General features: G+C 42.6%; 2 protein-coding genes across 2 annotated transcripts in view; both read left to right on the top strand.

Moving 5' to 3' along the window:
* The window catches only part of IPO9 (importin 9), a 31,490-nt gene extending 26,180 nt beyond the window's left edge, over positions 1-5,310 (top strand). Inside the window, exons 20-24 of the mRNA XM_068660144.1 lie at positions 463-596; positions 1,256-1,375; positions 1,863-1,964; positions 2,781-2,857; positions 3,434-5,310. Of these exons, the coding sequence (XP_068516245.1) occupies positions 463-596; positions 1,256-1,375; positions 1,863-1,964; positions 2,781-2,857; positions 3,434-3,544 (544 nt within the window). The 3' untranslated portion in view covers positions 3,545-5,310. The remainder of the gene's footprint in view (positions 1-462; positions 597-1,255; positions 1,376-1,862; positions 1,965-2,780; positions 2,858-3,433) is intronic.
* Positions 5,311-7,262: 1,952 nt separating this feature from the next.
* LZTR1 (leucine zipper like post translational regulator 1) overlaps positions 7,263-19,243 on the top strand; it is a 34,386-nt gene continuing 22,405 nt past the window's right edge. The window contains exons 1-9 of the mRNA XM_068660145.1: positions 7,263-7,489; positions 7,585-7,647; positions 7,995-8,051; positions 8,707-8,786; positions 9,160-9,268; positions 10,614-10,697; positions 12,178-12,235; positions 12,825-12,964; positions 13,954-14,155. Coding sequence (XP_068516246.1) covers positions 7,314-7,489; positions 7,585-7,647; positions 7,995-8,051; positions 8,707-8,786; positions 9,160-9,268; positions 10,614-10,697; positions 12,178-12,235; positions 12,825-12,964; positions 13,954-14,155 — 969 coding nt within the window. The 5' untranslated portion in view covers positions 7,263-7,313. The remainder of the gene's footprint in view (positions 7,490-7,584; positions 7,648-7,994; positions 8,052-8,706; positions 8,787-9,159; positions 9,269-10,613; positions 10,698-12,177; positions 12,236-12,824; positions 12,965-13,953; positions 14,156-19,243) is intronic.

The following is a 19,243-nucleotide window of genomic DNA, read 5'->3' as shown; positions in this document are numbered from 1 at the left end:
CTAAGCTGTGAAGGACCAGAAGTATTAAGGGCTTTGAGACTAGAGAAGAGCAACAGAGATGTTTGTAGCTGTGGATCAGTGAAATGAATACTTGTTGCCAACATGATTACCTCTTAATTCATTCTTCATGTGCACGCAGTGTTTCAGGGGTGTGCTTAACCTCGTGGCCATTCTGAACTGAAAAAAATTTGTATGTGTGTATGCACTGCTTGGCAGGGTTTAATCCAAAGCTTTGTTAGGCTTTGGCTTGCTGTGCAGGTCAGGAGGTGAGTTCAGTTTTGGATACTGACAAAAAGCAGGACAAATAGGAAAATTCTGTAATGCTTGTTCTTGGTGAAAACGTGGAAGAAGCGGCAGCTGAATGCCTGCTCTGGAGATTTGTTTCCTATCGACAGTTCACTGTATAAGCCAGGTAGTTCTGAGAAATTCTGATCCGTAATTTTCTTATTCCCTACTCCCTAGCTCTGTAGCACTGTGTAAACTCCTTCAGTATGGCATCAACACAGATGACAAGAGACTTCAGGACATTAGGGTAAAGGGAGAAGAAATATTTAATATGGATGAGGGAATACGGACACGATCAAAATCAGCCAAAAGTAAGTAATTACCCTGCTGTTCTTAACGGTCTGTTGTTTTTTTTTTTTAATGTTAGTGGAGGCTACGAATGGCCTTAAAATAGATCTTCGAGGTCACGCAGAGCTGTGGGAGATTTGTTTTTAGAACTAATCCATACATCAGGTGCTTAATGTATCTAGTACTTGAGAGACTGATCTGGAAGACTCCTGCTGCTTCTGACTTTATCTAAGGGGCTGAGGTGATTATGGGATGGGGAGTTATTCGCTGCTGTTCCACATCATCCTGTTCCATCTAATGAGATAAACTGATAATATCCTGATGCTTAGTAGCTTCTCTCAGAGGAAAACTTGTTTAGTAAACATAAAGATTAAACAAACAAACAAAAAAGTGATATTTTTTCATGAGACAAACTAACAAATATTTGCAGTGATGTCAACAAGTTAGAGATCACTTTTCAGGACATCTTGACCAGTGTCTTGCATAAGACTTGTCTTACTGAATTGGTTGCGCCCAAGATCTTTGATCAGAGTTTACTGTTTAGAGAAAGATTTGTCTGTGAGCATTTTAAACGTACAGTAAAATTAAAAACAACAAAAAGCAACACAACATCAACAAAAAAGGCTTTTTTTTTTTTAACTTATTAAAAGCGGTGAGAATGCGTACTTTTCTTCTCTTATAGATCCTGAACGCTGGACAAACATTCCTTTGTTAGTAAAAATCTTAAAGTTAATAATAAATGAACTTTCTAACGCAATGGAAGCAAATGCATCACGACAGACAACCGCAGATTGGAGTCAAGGTAAAACATGGGGTTGGTTTTCCTTTTTGCATGGCTTAAATCTGCTTTTTAATCTCTTCAGAAGTATTTGCAGTAATAAGAAGCTGACAATAGTAAATATTATACCTGTAATTTCAAAGGCTTAAATAGTAATCCAAAAGATAAGATCAGTCACTATTGTGTATGCTTATACCTGGAAATTACCTTGGGTCACTTTATCTGGAAGATGAAATCTGACCATATCCCACTAAAATTATCCTAGCTTGGTATATCCAGTTTTCTTTTCTTCCTCCCTGTTAGGGGATACATTCTTGCTTCTGCTTTTTGCTTAGCTCCAATTCTTGAGTCAGTCATTCCAAGAAGATGACAGTGGTTGCAGCTTTTTCCGTTTGCCCATCTACTAAAGCAGGGATGTTTGCCTAAAACCTATATAGTCCCTGTATAATGACTGATAGACCGGGCGCCTTGTATTTTGTTTATTTCTAGGTTTATTTATTTTTTTAAACAGATGATTCAAATGATATGTGGGAGGATCAGGAAGAAGATGAGGATGAAGATGAAGGCTTAGCAGGACAGTTCTTATCAGATATTCTTTCCACAAACAAGTATGGTAAGTAACAACTTCAAGGTCATTACTTCCAGATTAAAATAGAGTTGCTGATGTTCTGGTTAGTTTTCTTTCCTTGGTAGCAGGCAAGGGGAAGGAGGTACACTCGGACTTTGAATAAGGTGGATTTTTTTTTTTCCTGTGTGAGAGGGACATGTCTTTGAAGAACACACTGATTAAATGACTATTTTTCACATGAGAGTTTGGATGCTGTGTAGGCTTTGCATTGCTGTGAGGTTCGTTGCAGGTATTTCTTTCAGAAGAGAGTATTGGTGCTCAAAGATGGAGAAGTAGATTGGTGATGGAGATGGAATGACAGTGTCATAGCAGTGGGTGAACTTGCCTGTGGAGTGATCTTGAGAAATAATTGCCGCATAAAGCAGACAGAGCGTGTATAGTATCTCCTTTCCTCTCCTCCCCAGTTTGCATATAGTCTTAGGGGAGAACCTTACAGGCTGATACAGTAAGGGAGACTTCTTACATTAGCACAGAACTGGAAATGTGTCACCCTGGCATAAGATCAAGGCGTAAGATTAAAAGTGCACGTAACTAACAAACTTGCTTGTCTGGTATCTTGTGTATGCTCATCTCACCTCTGCATTCCCTGAGAATCCCGCTGCAACTCTTCTTGTTCTGGGATGTATTTTTTTTTCTAACCATGTGAACTTAAGAAGCAAATATTCTGGATACAAAATTGTTGATGGAGCAGTGCCGAAGCTATTTCTTTGTGGATCTTTGGATTTCAACGGTAGTCCAATAGAACATCCTGAGATACTTTGCTCTGTTTGTTGTTAAAACCTGCTGATTTGCCTCTGACAGATGAGGATTACTATGAAGATGATGAAGAGGATGATCCAGATGCGTTAAAGGACCCTCTTTACCAAATAGATCTCCAGGTGATGCTCTAGAGTTATTATTATTTTTAAATCAGATTCCTGTCATTCCTTGTGAATTTATTTATTTTTATGTTGTACTCTAACAAAAAACTGCAAGACACCACCGAAAACACCAATTAATGATGGTTGTCCCAAATGTACTCAGTTCTTTGAGATCGCTTTGGAAAGTGCCAAGTATCCAAAGAATGCCTGGAGCTATTTTTTCATATCGTATCTATAACTTGGAAAAGGAAGTGAGCAAAACTTCTTTAATAGAGGGAGATGAGACTTTTCTACCCGTGAGCTTCACAGATGTTTCCTGAAAAGCAGATTGGATGTTACAGAGTCATATTCCCTTTGGAGATGCTCCCATCCAGTCACAGGCCCTGTGCCATACTTTGCTCCTGCTTTTAGCACCACCTGGAAGCTGTTTGTCAGCCTTTCCCCTCTGCCACCTCACTCCCTTCTGCATTGCTTCTCTGTTCCCTGCAGTCCCCTTGTGTTGGATGTGTGTTCGCGTTTACCTTTGGGTGCTTGAAAGAAGCAGAATTTCTGCAGTGAAGTGATGCTAACTGGATCTTTCTGTCTCCCTTCCAGGCCTATCTCACTGACTTCCTGTGTCAGTTTGCACAGCAGCCCTGCTATGCAATGTTTTCAGACCATCTCAATGAGAACGAAAAGCGAGTGTTACAGGCCATTGGTATATAACCCCGCTCAAGAGACCATACCGATCATATCTGAACCATACTTTTTGGCTTATTCCACGTTTTATGATTAAACATAAAACATTTTCCAGTGTCTACCTGCTTGTTACAGGTGGATGATGGGCCTCATTGCGACGTGTTGAGCCTCATCTTAACGAATCTGCTAAGGGAAGGAATACTAAGAAAGCAGCAAAGACGGAAGTCTATAGAGCTTTGCACGTTGGTCTCACCATGGGAGCACTTTCATTTTCCACAGTAACTTTCCAGGAAGTTCTTAAAAAAAAAAAAAAAAAAGTTAAAAATGTGTCCTTAATATTTTTAAAAGCAAACTGTCTCTACCTGTGAAGAGGCACTTAACTGAGTTTCACACAGCACAGCTGGACAGAGAAAGGAATTGGGTCACTTACAGATTGCTTGGATGTATCTTGAGAAATTGGAAGGTTGTTCCTCTTCACACTCGCATAACACATACAGGGTAAATATCTCGATCTTAGTGTGACTTCTTTTTATAGAACTATAGACTCTTATCAGAGATGCCTGAATGGTATGGAACCAGTTTACAGGAGTTTGGATGGGAAGCTGAGACAATAAAACTAGATGCATATCTTCTTTCCTGCTGTGGATGGGGCTTTGTTGCTCACATCTACCGTCTAGTCCCATGGGAGCAGTTCTTTACTAACGCTTTTGTGTGCACATGCTCAAAGGAAGCTACCACTTAAATTTCTGTTCCTGTGGCATGTGGCTACTAAAGACTTTGGTTTTATGGAACACAAGGAGCCACGATTTTTAGGGCAAGAAAACTGATTGTATTTAAGATATTTGCTCCATGACAGCCACTCTGAACTACTTTGCTTCCTTCACACTCCTGTGTGTATTTTTATAGAGTGGTAAAATAACATTTGCAAATTGATTTACCCATAAGAACAGCGTGATGTATCTCACAACACCTCTCTGCCTTTGGTTCCCTCTTGGGGAAAATGAAAATAAAACTATTAAAATGTACATTGGTATCCTTCTTATAAAACAGATTTAAAAGGAAATTGCACATGTTTCCTGAAGTCACTTTTTAAAGACATATTTCTCCTTAGAAAACTTTCTGTATGTGCCGCCTGGAGGATGTTAGGGTATTTCACAGGAGTAATCTAAAACAGAAAGGGAGTCCTGTAATGGATACATCTTCTTCTGCTTTAAAGAAAAAGGCTGACCCATTATAGAGTTTGCTTTCTTAAGAAAGGTACTTGCTGTTCCTTTGTGGAATAATATGCTTTGAAGTTGTATCTGAAAACCTCCAAAGAGATGGAGTAATTATGTATCTTACTGGTCTAGTTTAGAATATAGCTTTTCACATTTTTTACCAGGAGGGGATAATAAATTAACTTCTTAACAGACAAAGATGGCACAACCTGTTTAGCATCTGTGGCAAAATAACCCCAAATTGTAAAGCAGACATTGCTCCCTTCTCCCACTCAGATTCCTCTTGTTGTGCCTGAGAATAGGCAGAAATAGAGGGAATTGCCACAGTTTGCTGCAGACCTGCAGGTCTGGCTCAAGCTTGAGTCCTCAATATTTTTTTCTATGAATAGCTCTATGAGAAGGAGATCCTGAGGCTAATTTTTGTGTGCGTGTGTGGCTTTGTCCTCTTTAGCCTGTGTCTAATAAGGTGTAAGCTCTGATCAAAAATTTCCAAGCAGTTGTGTTGCAGTATCTTTCTTCCCTGTGGATTCTCTGGTGTATAAGGATATACAATTAAACTTTGTGCTATGGCCTTCCCTTTGCTGGGAATGTTGTGGCTCTGTCTTCTACTTAAATATACTTTTAAAGTCAATTAGGAACTTTGTTTGAGACGTTTGTGTGTCTCATAGCTTTCACTGAAACGGGCCAACACATTAATTTAAACAGTCTCTTGAGGAAACCCAAGTGGACGTAGATGGCTGCATTGATATATCCTGATAGCTGTTGGGAAGGATCAAGCGAGTGTCCTCAGAGTGACTGATCCCAGCCCTGGGAACAGGTGGGACCATCTAGTATTGACATTCCCCCCTGCACACCAGAATGAGCCCGTGCTGCATCGAAACTAGTCAGCAGAGCAGAGGTGAAGACAAAATCTGAACTCCATTTCAAGTTATAGAATGAAAAAGCTACAGTTTGGCCCATACATTGACAGCAGGGCTCCTAACAGTCATCTATCCATCCTCTGAGGTAAGTGAATACCAAATGTTTGAAAGCATTGGGGTGTGTTTTAGGATGTCAGTGGGAAATGGGTCTTGTTCAGGTCTGGTCAGGTCTGGGGAGAGGTGCTGGTGGTGTTCGTGTGCTTTCGGGTGATGTTGTTGGGTGTGTGCATTGGTGATGCTGGCTACAGTCACCAGGCACGTTACGTTGGGTGGCAGGTTTAAGCAAGGCTCTGCAAAATGGGAGCAGCCTTGTGTAACTGATACCATCCCTCAACCTTGAACTGAGGAATCCAAGGATTTCGTGGTGATTGCAAGCTCCCAGGAGTTAAACGATGAGAAGTGTCTTGTACAGGTCCTGCCAGAGCTCCTGAGTGTTGGTTTGAAGCTGCTCTTTGATTTGCAGATGTTGATCTGCCTGTAGCATTGGCTCACATGCACGCACCCTTCCCGCAGCCTGAGCAGGCACGGTGCCACCGTACAGGAGCTCTGATAAGCTCTGGGGCTGGAGACCAAGCTTGGAGGTGGTCCCGTGCCCATCTGTGCATGGTGGGCACAGGGATGGCATAGCTCCACAGCATACTGTGGCGCACAGGATGCTTTTTTTGGCAAGAAGTACTGCCTTGAGCTTTTCACAGAGAGGCCAAATGGGGTGTGCGAGTACACAGTGCTCGGCAGAGGGTTTGAAGGAACTCTCTGTGGTCCCATACACCTTCGTCCTGCTTTCCCCGTGTTCTCTTTTCTCCTAACAAAACTCCACGCTGTATCTTCACCCACAAAGTGCTTGCTGGAGGTTGGCGGCTTTGAAGCCTGAGCGCCTCGAGGAGGTTGCTCAGGCCGAACGATGCCGGCTGCTGTGGAAATGCTTCTGAGGCCTGGTGTGGAGGTGTGCAACACCCATCAGATCCATTGTGTGTTGTTGGGAAGGAGCTAAACCCATCGGTACCAAAGGTTATGGAGGCTGTGCTAGGAGCTGTGTGGGGTAAAACGAAGGACGGGGCCGCGGCTGCCCCAGCTCGGCCGCCAGCCTCTGGCTGGGCTTTGCACGCTGGCTTTTATTTAACTAGAGTAACAAAGCTCCGGTAGCCACAGAAAATGATTTAAATAGTAAATAGATCAGGCATGACTCTGGAATGAGACTTTATGCGTACTGATGAGCATTGTTCTTGGTATTTTTTTTTTGTTGTATCAACGAATAAAAGCTTTTCCTGTATAACCCTGCCTCGCTTCTGCTTGTACAGGGAGCGGGGCCCCGCCACCAGGGGGCAGCTGGGCCTGGGGCTGCTGCTGGGGGCGGCTGGGCTCGGCCCCGACCCCAACCCCAACCCTGACGCCCCCGGGGCCCGGCCCCATCTTGTGGCCACCACCCGGGGCCGCGGGGCCTCTGCGCGCCCCCTGCGCTGCCGCCGGGCCCGGGACTCGAACCCGCGACCTTCGGTGCCGCAGCGCCGCAAGCTGCCTCCGAGCCGCCCCCCCCCACGGAGCGGGGCATGCTGGGGGTTGTAGTCCCGCGGTGGCCCCGCTGCCGGGCCGTGAGTGGGAGCCGCGGGGCACGCCGGGAGTTGTAGTCCGGCAGGGAGGCCCCGCCGGTTGCTACGGGCCATGGCGGCGGCGGGGGCCCCGGCGGGTGTCGCGGGGCGCTCGAAGGTGGCTCCGAGCGTGGACTTCGACCACAGCTGCTCGGACAGCGTGGAGTACCTCACCCTCAACTTCGGGCCCTTCGAGACCGTGCACCGCTGGCGCCGCCTCCCGCCCTGCGACGAGTTTGTGGGGGCCCGGTGAGCGGCGGGGGGCGGTGGAGGGGGGGTCGGGGTTGGGGTCGGGGTCCCTGTCCCTGTCCCTGTCCCTGACCGCTGCTCCCCGCTGCCCGCAGGCGCAGCAAGCACACCGTGGTGGCCTACCGGGACGCCATCTACGTCTTCGGAGGAGATAACGGGTGAGAGAGTGGGGGGTGGTGAGGGAGGGGGCTTGGGTCTGAGGGGAAGGGGTTTGGGGGGTCCTGGGCTGAGGGGAAGGGGCCTGGGGGAGTCCTGACCTGAGGGGAAGGGGCTTGGGAGCAGGGTGTGACCTGAGGGGAAGAGGCTTGGAGGGTCCTGACCTGAGGGGAGAGGGTTTGGGGGACTTGGGTCTGAGGGGAAGAGGTTTGAGGGGTCCTGGCCTGGGGGGGAAAAGGAAAGGGTTTGGGGGGTCCTGGCCTGAGGGGAAAGGGTTTGGGGGTCCAGGCCCTGCCCCAAGCAGAGCTGTAGCCTGCTGAGTTCCTTCCTCCCTGGTTTCTTCCCGCAGGAAGACGATGCTGAACGACCTGCTGCGCTTCGACGTGAAGGACTGCTCGTGGTGCAGGTGGGTCGCCCTGCACAGCTGCCTGCAGGGGTGGGGATGTCTTGCTTTCTCTGTACCCCTGGTCTGGGTGTAAAAAGCTGGAGCCCTGCACAGATCATCCAGGAGGAAGCATCTTCCCTCCACCCCGATGCGGTTGCAGTTGGGCCTTTGCAAGCCCCTTGGTCTGGTGTGTGGCAGAGCCTTCAGGGAGGCTGTCAGATGCATCCAGCTCCTGCCGGGGGATGCTGGGCAGCACAGCGGTGCTTGGAGCTGTGGGCTGGCACTGTTCGTGCAGTCTGAGAGTGCCCGAAGGGCACGTGGGCAGAAGGACTGGGCTGCTGCAGCCCCTGGGCAAGGAGAGGTGCAGAGGGGGGCTCATGGATGCCTTTGCTTTGCTCCCTCGTTCTGGACTGTGCCATCTGTGTTGTCGTACCTGTGCCTTACTTGATATCTCCACTGAACAGATTTCATATTTGTTGTGCTGTCTCTGCTTGCGGTGCTTAGCCTGTTATGAGATCCTAGCTAATATAATTTAAGAAACCAAAACCGGTGAAAATAGTTGAGAACAGTAGATTAACTTTTAACAGTTATATTTCCTGTTGAGTCTGCATAATAACTTTGAGTGCTTCAAGCATGACAAGGGTGTTTGATTGCTGCTGTTCTAAATGTTGTGCAGGGCTTTTACCACGGGGACCCCGCCAGCACCACGGTATCACCACTCAGCTGTGGTCTATGGGAGCAGCATGTTTGTGTTTGGTAAGACAGCGGCAGATTACAGTTATGCATGTTTGGAATGATAAATATGTTGGTATTTAAAAAAAAGAGATATTTTTAGGAAGCCTCAAAGGATGTTATTCAGTAGAAAACCTAGAGTTTTTCCACGTCTGGCTGTGATTTCAACTTTAGCTTTGAAATACTTCTGCTTCTTTGTCTAAAGCAATGAAAACTTGAAGCTCATTGCCATGGTGTTTCTGTAGGGCTAAGAGTGAAGGAGAAGTCTCCCATCTGTAGTAGTCCAGTAGTTAAATAGCTTCTCTCTGTTGTTTAAACTTAAATTTTCTTCTTATGTACTGACTCTAAGCATATGTGCTGCATTGGGTTTGAGTCTAATGGAATTGTTGTTGCTCAGGTGGCTATACTGGAGATATTTATTCCAATTCCAATTTGAAGAATAAAAATGATCTCTTCGAATATAAGTTTGCAACTGGACAATGGACAGAGTGGAAGACTGAAGGAAGGTAAGGAAATGACATTATTTTCCCACCTTTCACGATTCTGAGCATCACTCAGCAACCATTTAAATGGCACACAGAATTAGTTACAATGTTAGTATTAATGCTATAAGACTGTTTCTGATATGCTTTCTTAATTAAAGTTTCTTGAAGACTTTATCTTTTGTTCTGAAGGCCTACATTCCAGAGTGTACAAGATTGGAAATTTGACAAAACCGTTCTTCACGTTTCATTTCTGGGTCAGAAGGGATGGGAGCAAAGGAAATGATTTCTTTCAAATTCTCTTTTTCATGGATAGCATGATATTTGTTGATTCCATATGGTTTCGATTTGTTTTAGTTATAAAACAAATCAAAGCTTATTTGTAGTTAAATGTACACATTCCTTTCTTATTAAAATTTGACTTTCCTGGAGCATACTTACTTGAAGTGCATTAGGGTGATGCGTGTTCACACAAACAAATTCAGAAGCAGATGAATGAGTTGATACGTGTTTGCATCTGTTGGATGGAGGTTCCCAAGATACAATTTTCCAAGGGAAAACTAAATACAGTAACTCCTTAGTTCTTCAAGTTGGCTATGCACATTTTAGGTTGTTTTGTGGCTCTAGTGTAACTACAGAAATGGATGAGGAACACGCAGTCTGTTCTTGAGTTACTGTTGCTCACTGCTCATGAGTGTGTGTTACATTTTAGAAGGTAGACTACATTAGTAACTTCTCTTTCTGGTTCTTCTAGCAACTTCGGACATTTCAGAGAGTAATTCTCATTTATATTTTATGAACTCAAATGTCCTTCTCTTTCCCCACAGCTGAAGTTGGCAGATTTAGTAAAAGCAATTCAAATTAGGAAGGAGAAATCATATGACTGATCTTTTATTATGGCCTCTGTATTTCAGGAACGCCCGCGCTGTGCTTTCCCAGTAGTCTTTTGAACCCTGTCCATGATTTCACTTATGTGTTCCATCCTCTTAGTGCATGAAAACCTGCATGGGGTTTTTATAACATTTGTAGTTTTCCACTTTGCTATAATGATAGTGCTATTAATCGTCCCACTGCTTTGCTACCTTAGATAAAATGCTTCAGAGTATTTGGAGCATAACAAGCAATTTGTTGGTTTATTTTTTTCCCCTGTATGTGTTCAGATAGTTTAGTGATGGCAGGAGAGAATAATGTTCTAAAATGTACCCATCAGAAGCTTGCTTTGTGTTTTGAGGATGTATGACGGAAGCAATTTCCTGGCTGAGGCAGTTTGTGTAGGGGGCTTTATTGTTAACTGCATTTTGCCTGTCATGCAGATCCTTCTTATAGCATTTCTGTAGGTAATTAAGATTTTGTTTTTTCTCGATTGTAGGTTACCAGTTGCGAGATCAGCTCACGGTGCAACAGTGTACAGCGATAAGCTGTGGATCTTTGCGGGATACGATGGCAACGCACGGTATGTGGAGGGATCGCTCTCTCCTTGGTCGCTTGTGTAAAATCCCAGTCACTGACTTTTCATGTCTGTAGAGACATTTTCATATACCGAGTGCTTTTAACAATAATGGGAGTTTTGCTAAACCTCACTGTTGTGGAGTATTAGATTTTTGCAGTTCACCAGTACGTGTTCAAGTAAGTATGTGTTTAAAAGCTAAAAAGCTGGTGACTCAGAATGGCTGTGGATGTACAGTTTGACAGCTTGCTTGGTTGCAAAGATGCTAAAAGGTCTTTGAAATTTGGCAAATGAGCATTTCTTAGAAGATACCCATTACAGGCCTTCTGATGTTGCTGAAGACTGACAGAACAAAGCCTGGGGTTTCTATGAAGTCATAGAACACAACTGAGAAAACTATGTGAGCTTTTTCTTTGAAAATACATGATACTCTTGGTGGGATATTGCACTGAAACATCAAGATTATTTAGATTGAAGGCAGATGAGATGTTAGATGAGAAATGACTGAAAAGGAGTGGTACTGAGAAGTTAGGGAGAGCCTGGTACTTTGTTCCAGATTCCAGCTCTTCACATGTGCTGTCAGTCCATTAGGGAAGAATCAATTCTGAACACGTGATTCTTTGTTTTTTGTCTTGGTGAAAATGGGAAGTTTTTTTATGTTGATGCATCGTGAGAACACACATAGATTGGCACACACTAGGAGATGCCTCAAGTTGCTGGCTGCCTCTTCTGAGGAGAATCTGTAAAAAAGCTGCTCAGTCTCCACCAGAACTGACATTAATGCGAAGCAGCAGCTGGGATCTTTCCTTTGTTTCTGGAGGAAGAATTGGAGAAAGATGCATGGCTGTGGAATTGTTCTGTACCAATTTAGGAAGTTCCCCATGGGCCCTGGGTAGGTGGAAGGAGAGATTGGGTGAGAGGAGCAATCTAATTTACCAAGATTGTGCTAAAAATGTCTTTTTGTGGAACATGAGCCTCTGGCAACTCTGAACAAAAGAAGCATCTGTAGCTGTCTGCAAATTACTTGTACTGGGAAAAGCATAGTCAGATGTGTAGTAGCCTATGATGTGTCATGTTACTCACTTCATCCTCTTTTATGTGTTTGGAGTAGGATTCAGCCACATAAATCATAACTGTGGTCAGTATCAGGAGCTAGCAGGAATGGGTGCAAGAAAGCATGATAATAAGGGGTATTTCTGTAAAAATCCCAAAGATTAAATTCTAATCCTTAAGCTCCAAGCAGAGTTGCTGTGTTAACTGTTCTGTATAAGTGACCAGAAAGATGCTAAAGCAGGCTCTGGTGGTGGTATAAAATATAGATTTAGAAATTTAGGTTTGTATTATTTTTTTTCTGCTAGCAGAAGATTCTTCCTGTTCAGGAGAAGGAATGCTGATAAAACACAATCTTTATCTTTTCAACTCTATGAGCTAAAAATAATAAAACATTAAGTGTTTCCAGTCAGACTTTTTTTGTGTTATAACACAGGTTAAATGATATGTGGACAATTGGCCTACAGGACAGAGAGCTAACATGTTGGGAAGAGGTAAGAAGCTTTAATTTGAAGTAACACAAATAACTTTCCTTTTTTTGGTTTTCACACACAATTACTTTAAATTTCCTATATCAGATTGCATTACTCTCTCTTCAGAATGTATTTGTGACACGACTTAAAAGCAGTTCACGTTTGATTTTGTTTGTGTATTTGGAAAACCAACAATGTATGAGCGTATGATTTCTGCTTGTGAATCTGTGAGCTGGACCTTGACTGCCTGGGGTGGCTTTGCTATGTCCCCTGTAAAAAACAGACTGTGTTTCCACTTTAACCACTGCCGTCAACAGGAATCTTTGCTGAGTGCCTGTCAAGATCAGAGAGAATCCCCATCCTTGCAGTGACAGAGGCTTTAGAAATACGGCCTCCCATCTTTTTTTATCCATGGTAAAATTAGTCTGTGCAGACCTTTAAACATAGCATTAATTGATTACCTATTGCCAAAGGGGACTTGATTGTCTGCAGATGTTGCTACCATGTACTCTATGTGCAGATGCACTGCGTGTTCCTACAAGCATACTCCACATGTGTAGCTTTGCTCTACAAAATGTTTTGTTTTATTTTGTACTTCATTATCTTTCAGATTGAACAAAGCGGTGAGATCCCTCCTTCATGCTGTAATTTTCCTGTGGCTGTTTGCAAAGACAAGATGTTTGTTTTCTCTGGCCAGAGTGGAGCAAAGATTACCAATAATCTCTTTCAGTTTGAATTCAAGGAAAAAATGTAAGTTTTTTTACAGTTAAGCTGCACAAAATCCACATAATCCTTGACTACTTAAGTTGAGGAATGCATGCACTTGAAGCTGTTGAGGAAGAATACGACATCTTATGACTAGCAAGGATAGATTAAATAAAATATGGACTGTTTTAATGAGACTTTGTATTTTGCCATGTGCTTTGGCTAGGGCTTTTTCAGCAAATGAACAGAAAGTTTGGTAGATATGCTTTAAAAAAGAAGCATGTATCTCAGTTTATTCTGAATCAAATGCCAAGTATTTTCTTCCTAAAATTTGTTATATGAATACTTGATTAAAACCAGACAGAGGTCCTGTAAAATACCAGTTCGCACTAGAATCATTAGGAGATGTGAAAGCACAGTATCTTTTGACATCTTGAGTATTCAGTTCCAGACATTTAGTGTGACTTGCCTGGAGTGCTGACTGTTGCTCTGAGAATGTGACCCCTCTGGTGAGAGAAAAATGCCATAAGGTGGGCATGCAGATCTTATGGTCTGTTCTGGAAACCTGGTCTGTCTGGTGACCAGTGGAACTGGCTGATGTGGAACCACAAGTGAAACAGCCAACTGCCTCAAATCCTTGGCTGAAATAGTGATATCATCGTGAATAAGCAATGCCTTGCTGAAATGTGCTACGTAATCAGAATGCTGCCATTTAAAGGGTTAGCTGTTAAAATGTGTGACAGTAGATCACTAATTCCTTCACAAGTTGTGGCCTTTGAGCTGCTGGGGTTTACATAAACATGTCTAGGTTAAGGAGATGCGTTGCCTTTAGGACATTCTCAGCTGTTTAGCAACGTGGCGCTGATGTAGGTCTCTGAGAAGTTTAAGGGGTTTGCAGTTGCCTGTGGTTGTGTGGCTTCAGTATCAACTCTAATGGGCTTCTCTTGTTAATTTGTATAATCTGAGTGAGAGTGAGAAGCTTACTTTCAAGATAAATGTGAAAGATGCACTCTGTTTTATGTTTGGTGTTTCAGCTGGACACGAATTCCTACTGAGCACTTGCTGCGGGGCTCCCCTCCTCCTCCACAGCGCCGGTACGGCCACACCATGGTGGCATTTGACCGGCATCTCTACGTTTTTGGTGGTGCTGCAGACAACACGCTGCCCAACGAACTTCACTGCTATGACGTGGACTCTCAGACCTGGGAAGTTATCCAGCCCAGCCCGGACAGTGAGGTAAAACGTTTGCTTTTTGGTTTTGCTGACAGGTTATGGACATGTTTTCGACAAGGTCAGAGGCTTTTAGTTAAATAATAATAATTCCTTCCCACTAATGGTTAAGCAGCTGAAGGATTATGGATAGCAGCCTGTGAACGTTAGTCAGATTTACTATTAGTCCGCAGGCATGTTTAAAACTTTGCTTAGTGCTGTTTAAAGAAATACTGTAAAAGATTTGTAATTCAAGTTGTGAGTCAGCCCGACAAGATTAAGAATAATCTCACCCTGTGGACTGGTAGTGATCATGCGATAAAATGTTGATCTCTTTTCATAGCACACCGATAAAGACTCGTCTCTGAGATAACCTGGCATTGCGGAACTGAAGTGCTGAGTGCATGATATTAGCAAATGGGGTGGCCTCTAATCATCTCTTTCCCAGCATGCAAAAGAAAAATAGTTTTTTTTTGAAGCCTCTACTACTATACGTACTTCCTGGATTTGGAATGGCTATGTTGACTGTATTTGGTCATTTTAATAGAATTTGCTTTAAGCCAATTGGTTTTAAGCCAATTTAAAATATTTCAGCTGATTTAGCAGTAGGTTTAGAGTATTTGTATTAGCTGATGGGTGATGAAGAAATGCCTAGATGCTTGTGTGCTCTCTAGAGAACTGTGGAGATTAAGGTTATACTATAAAGGAGATGAATATTACATGGGTTAGGATCAAATGCAGATTTACTAATTTTGCCAGAATTGGTATGACAGAGGTGCTTACATCTTTGACTGCTGCACTGTATTTTAGTTGTTTACAAAGATACGTAATTCAGCATTTCATGAATAGGAAAATCCCATCTACACACCTCTTGTAAATTAACAATGGATGTGGGCCTGATTTTGAAAAATTATTTGACTAAAGTATTTCAAGGTAGCCTATTTTATGCTTTATGAAGCTGATTTATTTTAATGTGAAATCAATAAAAAGGCATCCTCGTTTTTTAAAGATGCGACTATCTTTGGGAAGGTAGATCCCATTCTGTAATGTTTCGGGTTGTTTGGAAAGAGAGAAGAGACCATCAACGACCAACTTTGCTTAATAGTGCCACAGCTAGAGCAAGTACGTGAGCAGGTTAACTTTCATATGAAAAATTGAATTTGACCTCTTCTGTAGATTGATGTGATGCATTTCCATTATTCTTTCTTCTTTTGAACTTTTAGCACTGAGTGGGTAAAGTCTTCAGAGTTCCAAATGAGAGGGAGCAGCATTGATTTATCTCTTAATTCAGGAGTGATTTTTAAAGTGCTTTGCAAAAGATCTTACTCTTGTTCATCATGAATATCAGACACTGCTGCCTTTCTGTCTTCTTTGTTCCTTAACTAAGATGCAGAGCCAGCCCAGAGAAGCTTTTCAGACTGATCCTGGGAGTGATCGGGACTTTTCAGACATAAGCCAGTCATAGAAATGAACTGTTGGCTGGCAGGTGGAAATGGCATTTGTCCCTGCTACCCTGTTACGGGCAACGTGGAAGGTGACATGTAAAATAAGACAGGAATCTTGAGGCTTTTGCCCTTGCGAAAGCAGCACGATTTTGCTGTTAACAGGGCTAGTTCCATGAAGGACACTGAAGCAGTTTTTGAGGACAGGCAGCTATCATGTATCAGGTGCTGTAGGTGCACTGAGACAGTCTTGCATTTTCTGCATTTTTGCTAAACGGGTAGAGCAAAGACTGGAAATGAGTCTGGCTGTGGACCAGTTTTAGTTCATTGCTCAGATCTCTCAGAATTGTTGATAGTGCTTTGCTGTGGCATGGAGGATTGGAAAATGACTTAAAAAAAAAACACAGAAGAGAGGGTCCTGAATTGAAAAGAGATCAGCAGTTCAAAAATAAACCAGGAACTCCTCTGTTATGCTGTTAGGAAATCATAGTGAGTGGCAAGCCGTGCTTTCTGAGCTGCACAGTTGCAATCCATATTTCCTCAGGCCTTTTCTTGGTACTGTAATATATGTACATATGTATTTTACAGAGCATGCGGGGCTATTCTCTATCTTTTCTCTGTTAGATGATTTTCACAGTTGGTGGTTCTTCTTTTCTAAGGCAGCTGGAGGAATATCAGGTCCGTGTCCTTGCTTGTCTGTATAACATTGCTCAAGCTTCTGGAGGTGCTCGATTTCCTTTAAATAGGACAATCAGAGAACTTAAAACTAATTTAAATAGATTTTCCTATTTCTTTGTTGCGCTTGATTTTTTCTACCGAACTCAAAATATCCTTCCCTTTGTAGCGAAGCTTGGAAGAGCACAAAAAATCAGCAGGAGGGAAGATGCCCCATCTATCACAGTGGCCTCCCAGCAGACAGATGTACACGCACGCACACAGCAGCCGTGGTTTGTACTAGAGCAGAGGAGCACACTGCAGGCAACGGCAGGGAGCTTGAGGTCTGGCAGGGAAGCACATCAGCACTGACCCCCTTTGTGTGTGCAGTCACACAGAATCAAAAATAGTGTTTGGAAGCAGCCACCTGCACTGTAGAGGACAAGGTCCTGTTGTAGGAACAGGAAGAAAATTCTGTTTCCGCGCAAAACGTTGGGAAGGTGAGGTTAAAATGTGTATGGGGTGCTCCCCTCTTACCAGGCTAATTGCCATTGACTCCCCAGCGACTGCAGGTACTAGCGAGCAGCCTGCCTTTCCTGAAGTTAAAAGAGAAATTTCTTAATGCTTGGCTTGTGGAACATTTTAGTTTCACAATTAGGCCTTTCAAAGCCAAGAGCAACATACAGTTCTGACTTTCAAAGCTCTATTATTTGATTTACTTTTTTTTTTTAATAAAGAAAAAAGGAGGTTAATGTGTTGGTAACCTTCTCTGGCTTACTTTAAGGCACAGTTCTGGAGTTCTTCAGATGGATTACTGTGATATGGTTTGTGGGCAGCTAAGAAGGATTAAAAGTACTTACTCATCCTGCCATGGATGAGTCTGCCACAGTCTCCCTGTGCAGAGATCAGTTACACCCACTGAGGTATCTTCAGGCAAAAGAAATATTATTATGTGAACAAAACTCTGAATTCCTGCAATGAGGCCCCTGACAAGATCTCATTGCTTTCAGATGTGGTGAGTGTAGTTGCCAGGGTATCATATTCTGCTATTAGAGATAAAATTTGGCATTTCACAGTCTCGAGAGAAGACTGATACTTTGTATGATTGTAAATAAAATGTAGTGTTTGGTGCTGCATCCTTTTTAGAAAATATTTTTTTAAAAATCAAAATTGTCATACCAGTGACCTTTTCAATTTTGTGCTCAGTAAACTAGAGAGACATCTAGAAAGAGATATGATTTATTTTTAAAAAATGGTTATTAGACTATGGTTAAGACGGTTACACACCTTGATTTCTTTTTGTCAAGTCTACATTCATATCCTTTCTGAGTGATGTTTATGATGTGCTCTTACACCATGATCCCAGAGGAAGAAAAAATCAGGCTCATGTGGATGATAGGCAGAAGGCATATATTTCTGTAGCTCACTTACCAGGAAGAAGCTAGAACAATGCAGTATTAACATGACTCACGTTAAACGGATATAAAGCTGGATAACTGGAAGATTTTAACTAAGGTTTTGAATGAGGAGTGGTGACTCTGCATGTGATTCTGCTTAGGTCCCTTAGAGACCCCTTCTTGTTGCACTTTTTCTTGTTGAACCTTTTTTTCAATGACCTTGAAAGTAAACAGGAAATCACAGCTTCCCCCTGGTATTTTCTAATTGTCTGGAGTTTTAATGATTGAAATAAGAGGCCACCCAGTGATTTGGATTTCTTGTTAAGGTAGGCACAGACACACGACATGTTTCAGTATGTCTGTAAAGTCACATATCTAAGAACAGGATATGTGGTCTATGCTTAACTGTTTCCTGTAACAGTATCCTAGGAAACAATGACTTAAAAACTTTAGTCATTGTGGGTAGCTGAGACAAGCTCCCTGTAATGTAACATGGCTGGAAGTGCTAATGATATTCTTGGCTCTACAAGCTGACATAGCGTAGCATCATTTAGGAACATAAATACATTACTTTTGTTTCTTAGATAAATCTTCCAGTATAATATCTTACCATCTTGTGTTTACAGATCAAGGAGGCTGTTCAGAGAAGAAATCTGAAAATGATTAAAGTCTGGGAAACACAGTGAAACAGCTGTGAAGCATAGCCTTTATAGGGAGAGTTTAGGAAATGAATTCTTCATTGGCCTACTTGGGAAACTAGAGGTTTTTTAATCTATTGGTAAAGTATAAAGCAAGATCCAGTGGCTTCAAGTTGAAACTGGAAATGTTCAGACTAAAAAAAGAGAAGGAAATTAAAAGTTTACAGGTATGGTGAAGAATGAGAGTAATGATTCGTTGGAACATTTTATCAGAGTTCTTTGGTACATTCTTCACTACTTCTAAAACAGGGAGTGATATTTTCTAAAGAGAAAGCTTTCCTAAAAGAAAGGCTTCAGTGCTGCTTCAAGGAAGTCTTGTAGGTTGTTTTATACAGGAAGTCACATTGAGATCCCAAAAGTACAATTACGGTAATTTGATCTTTGAAGACACACCAGGGTTCCAAAAAGAAGCAAGTGTTCGGTCACTTGATCTTTGTAATCTGCTGCTAGATTGCAGTTTGCGGGCCTTTGAGACATGTTCATTGGATTCAGCAGCCCTTGCTCTTTAAACTGTGCCTAATCCTCTCTGACGATTTATACATTCAGACCACTTTTTCAATTTTGCAACATATGTATAGAAATTATTTTAAAAGAAAACGGGTTTAGTAGTAGTACAGTAATCTTCAAGTAAATTACTGATTGGCTCCTATTCCAGCCTTTGCAGTGATAGCAGCGTGTGTTTGGGTGTTACTGGTAAAGAACTAAGCTCTCAGTTTCCATGCTGTATTCTCTAGTGCATATCAAATGGAAAAAATCTCATTTTCAGCTGAGTGGAATATCAAATCATGTGCACGGTCCCGTCCCCTATTACTTACCACAACCACAAGTACAAAGTCTCTGGAAGAGCTGATATCACACCAAGCTTACTCATATTTATGGCTTTGTTTTTGTATCTAGTGCTTTATCCTGCGTTTCGGTTTCTTC

This window comes from Anas acuta, chromosome 24 (genome assembly GCF_963932015.1).
Source record: "Anas acuta chromosome 24, bAnaAcu1.1, whole genome shotgun sequence".
Taxonomy (NCBI): Eukaryota; Metazoa; Chordata; class Aves; order Anseriformes; family Anatidae; genus Anas; species Anas acuta.
Note: the sequence above shows the minus strand (reverse complement) of the source record. Positions and strands in the feature narration are given on the sequence as shown.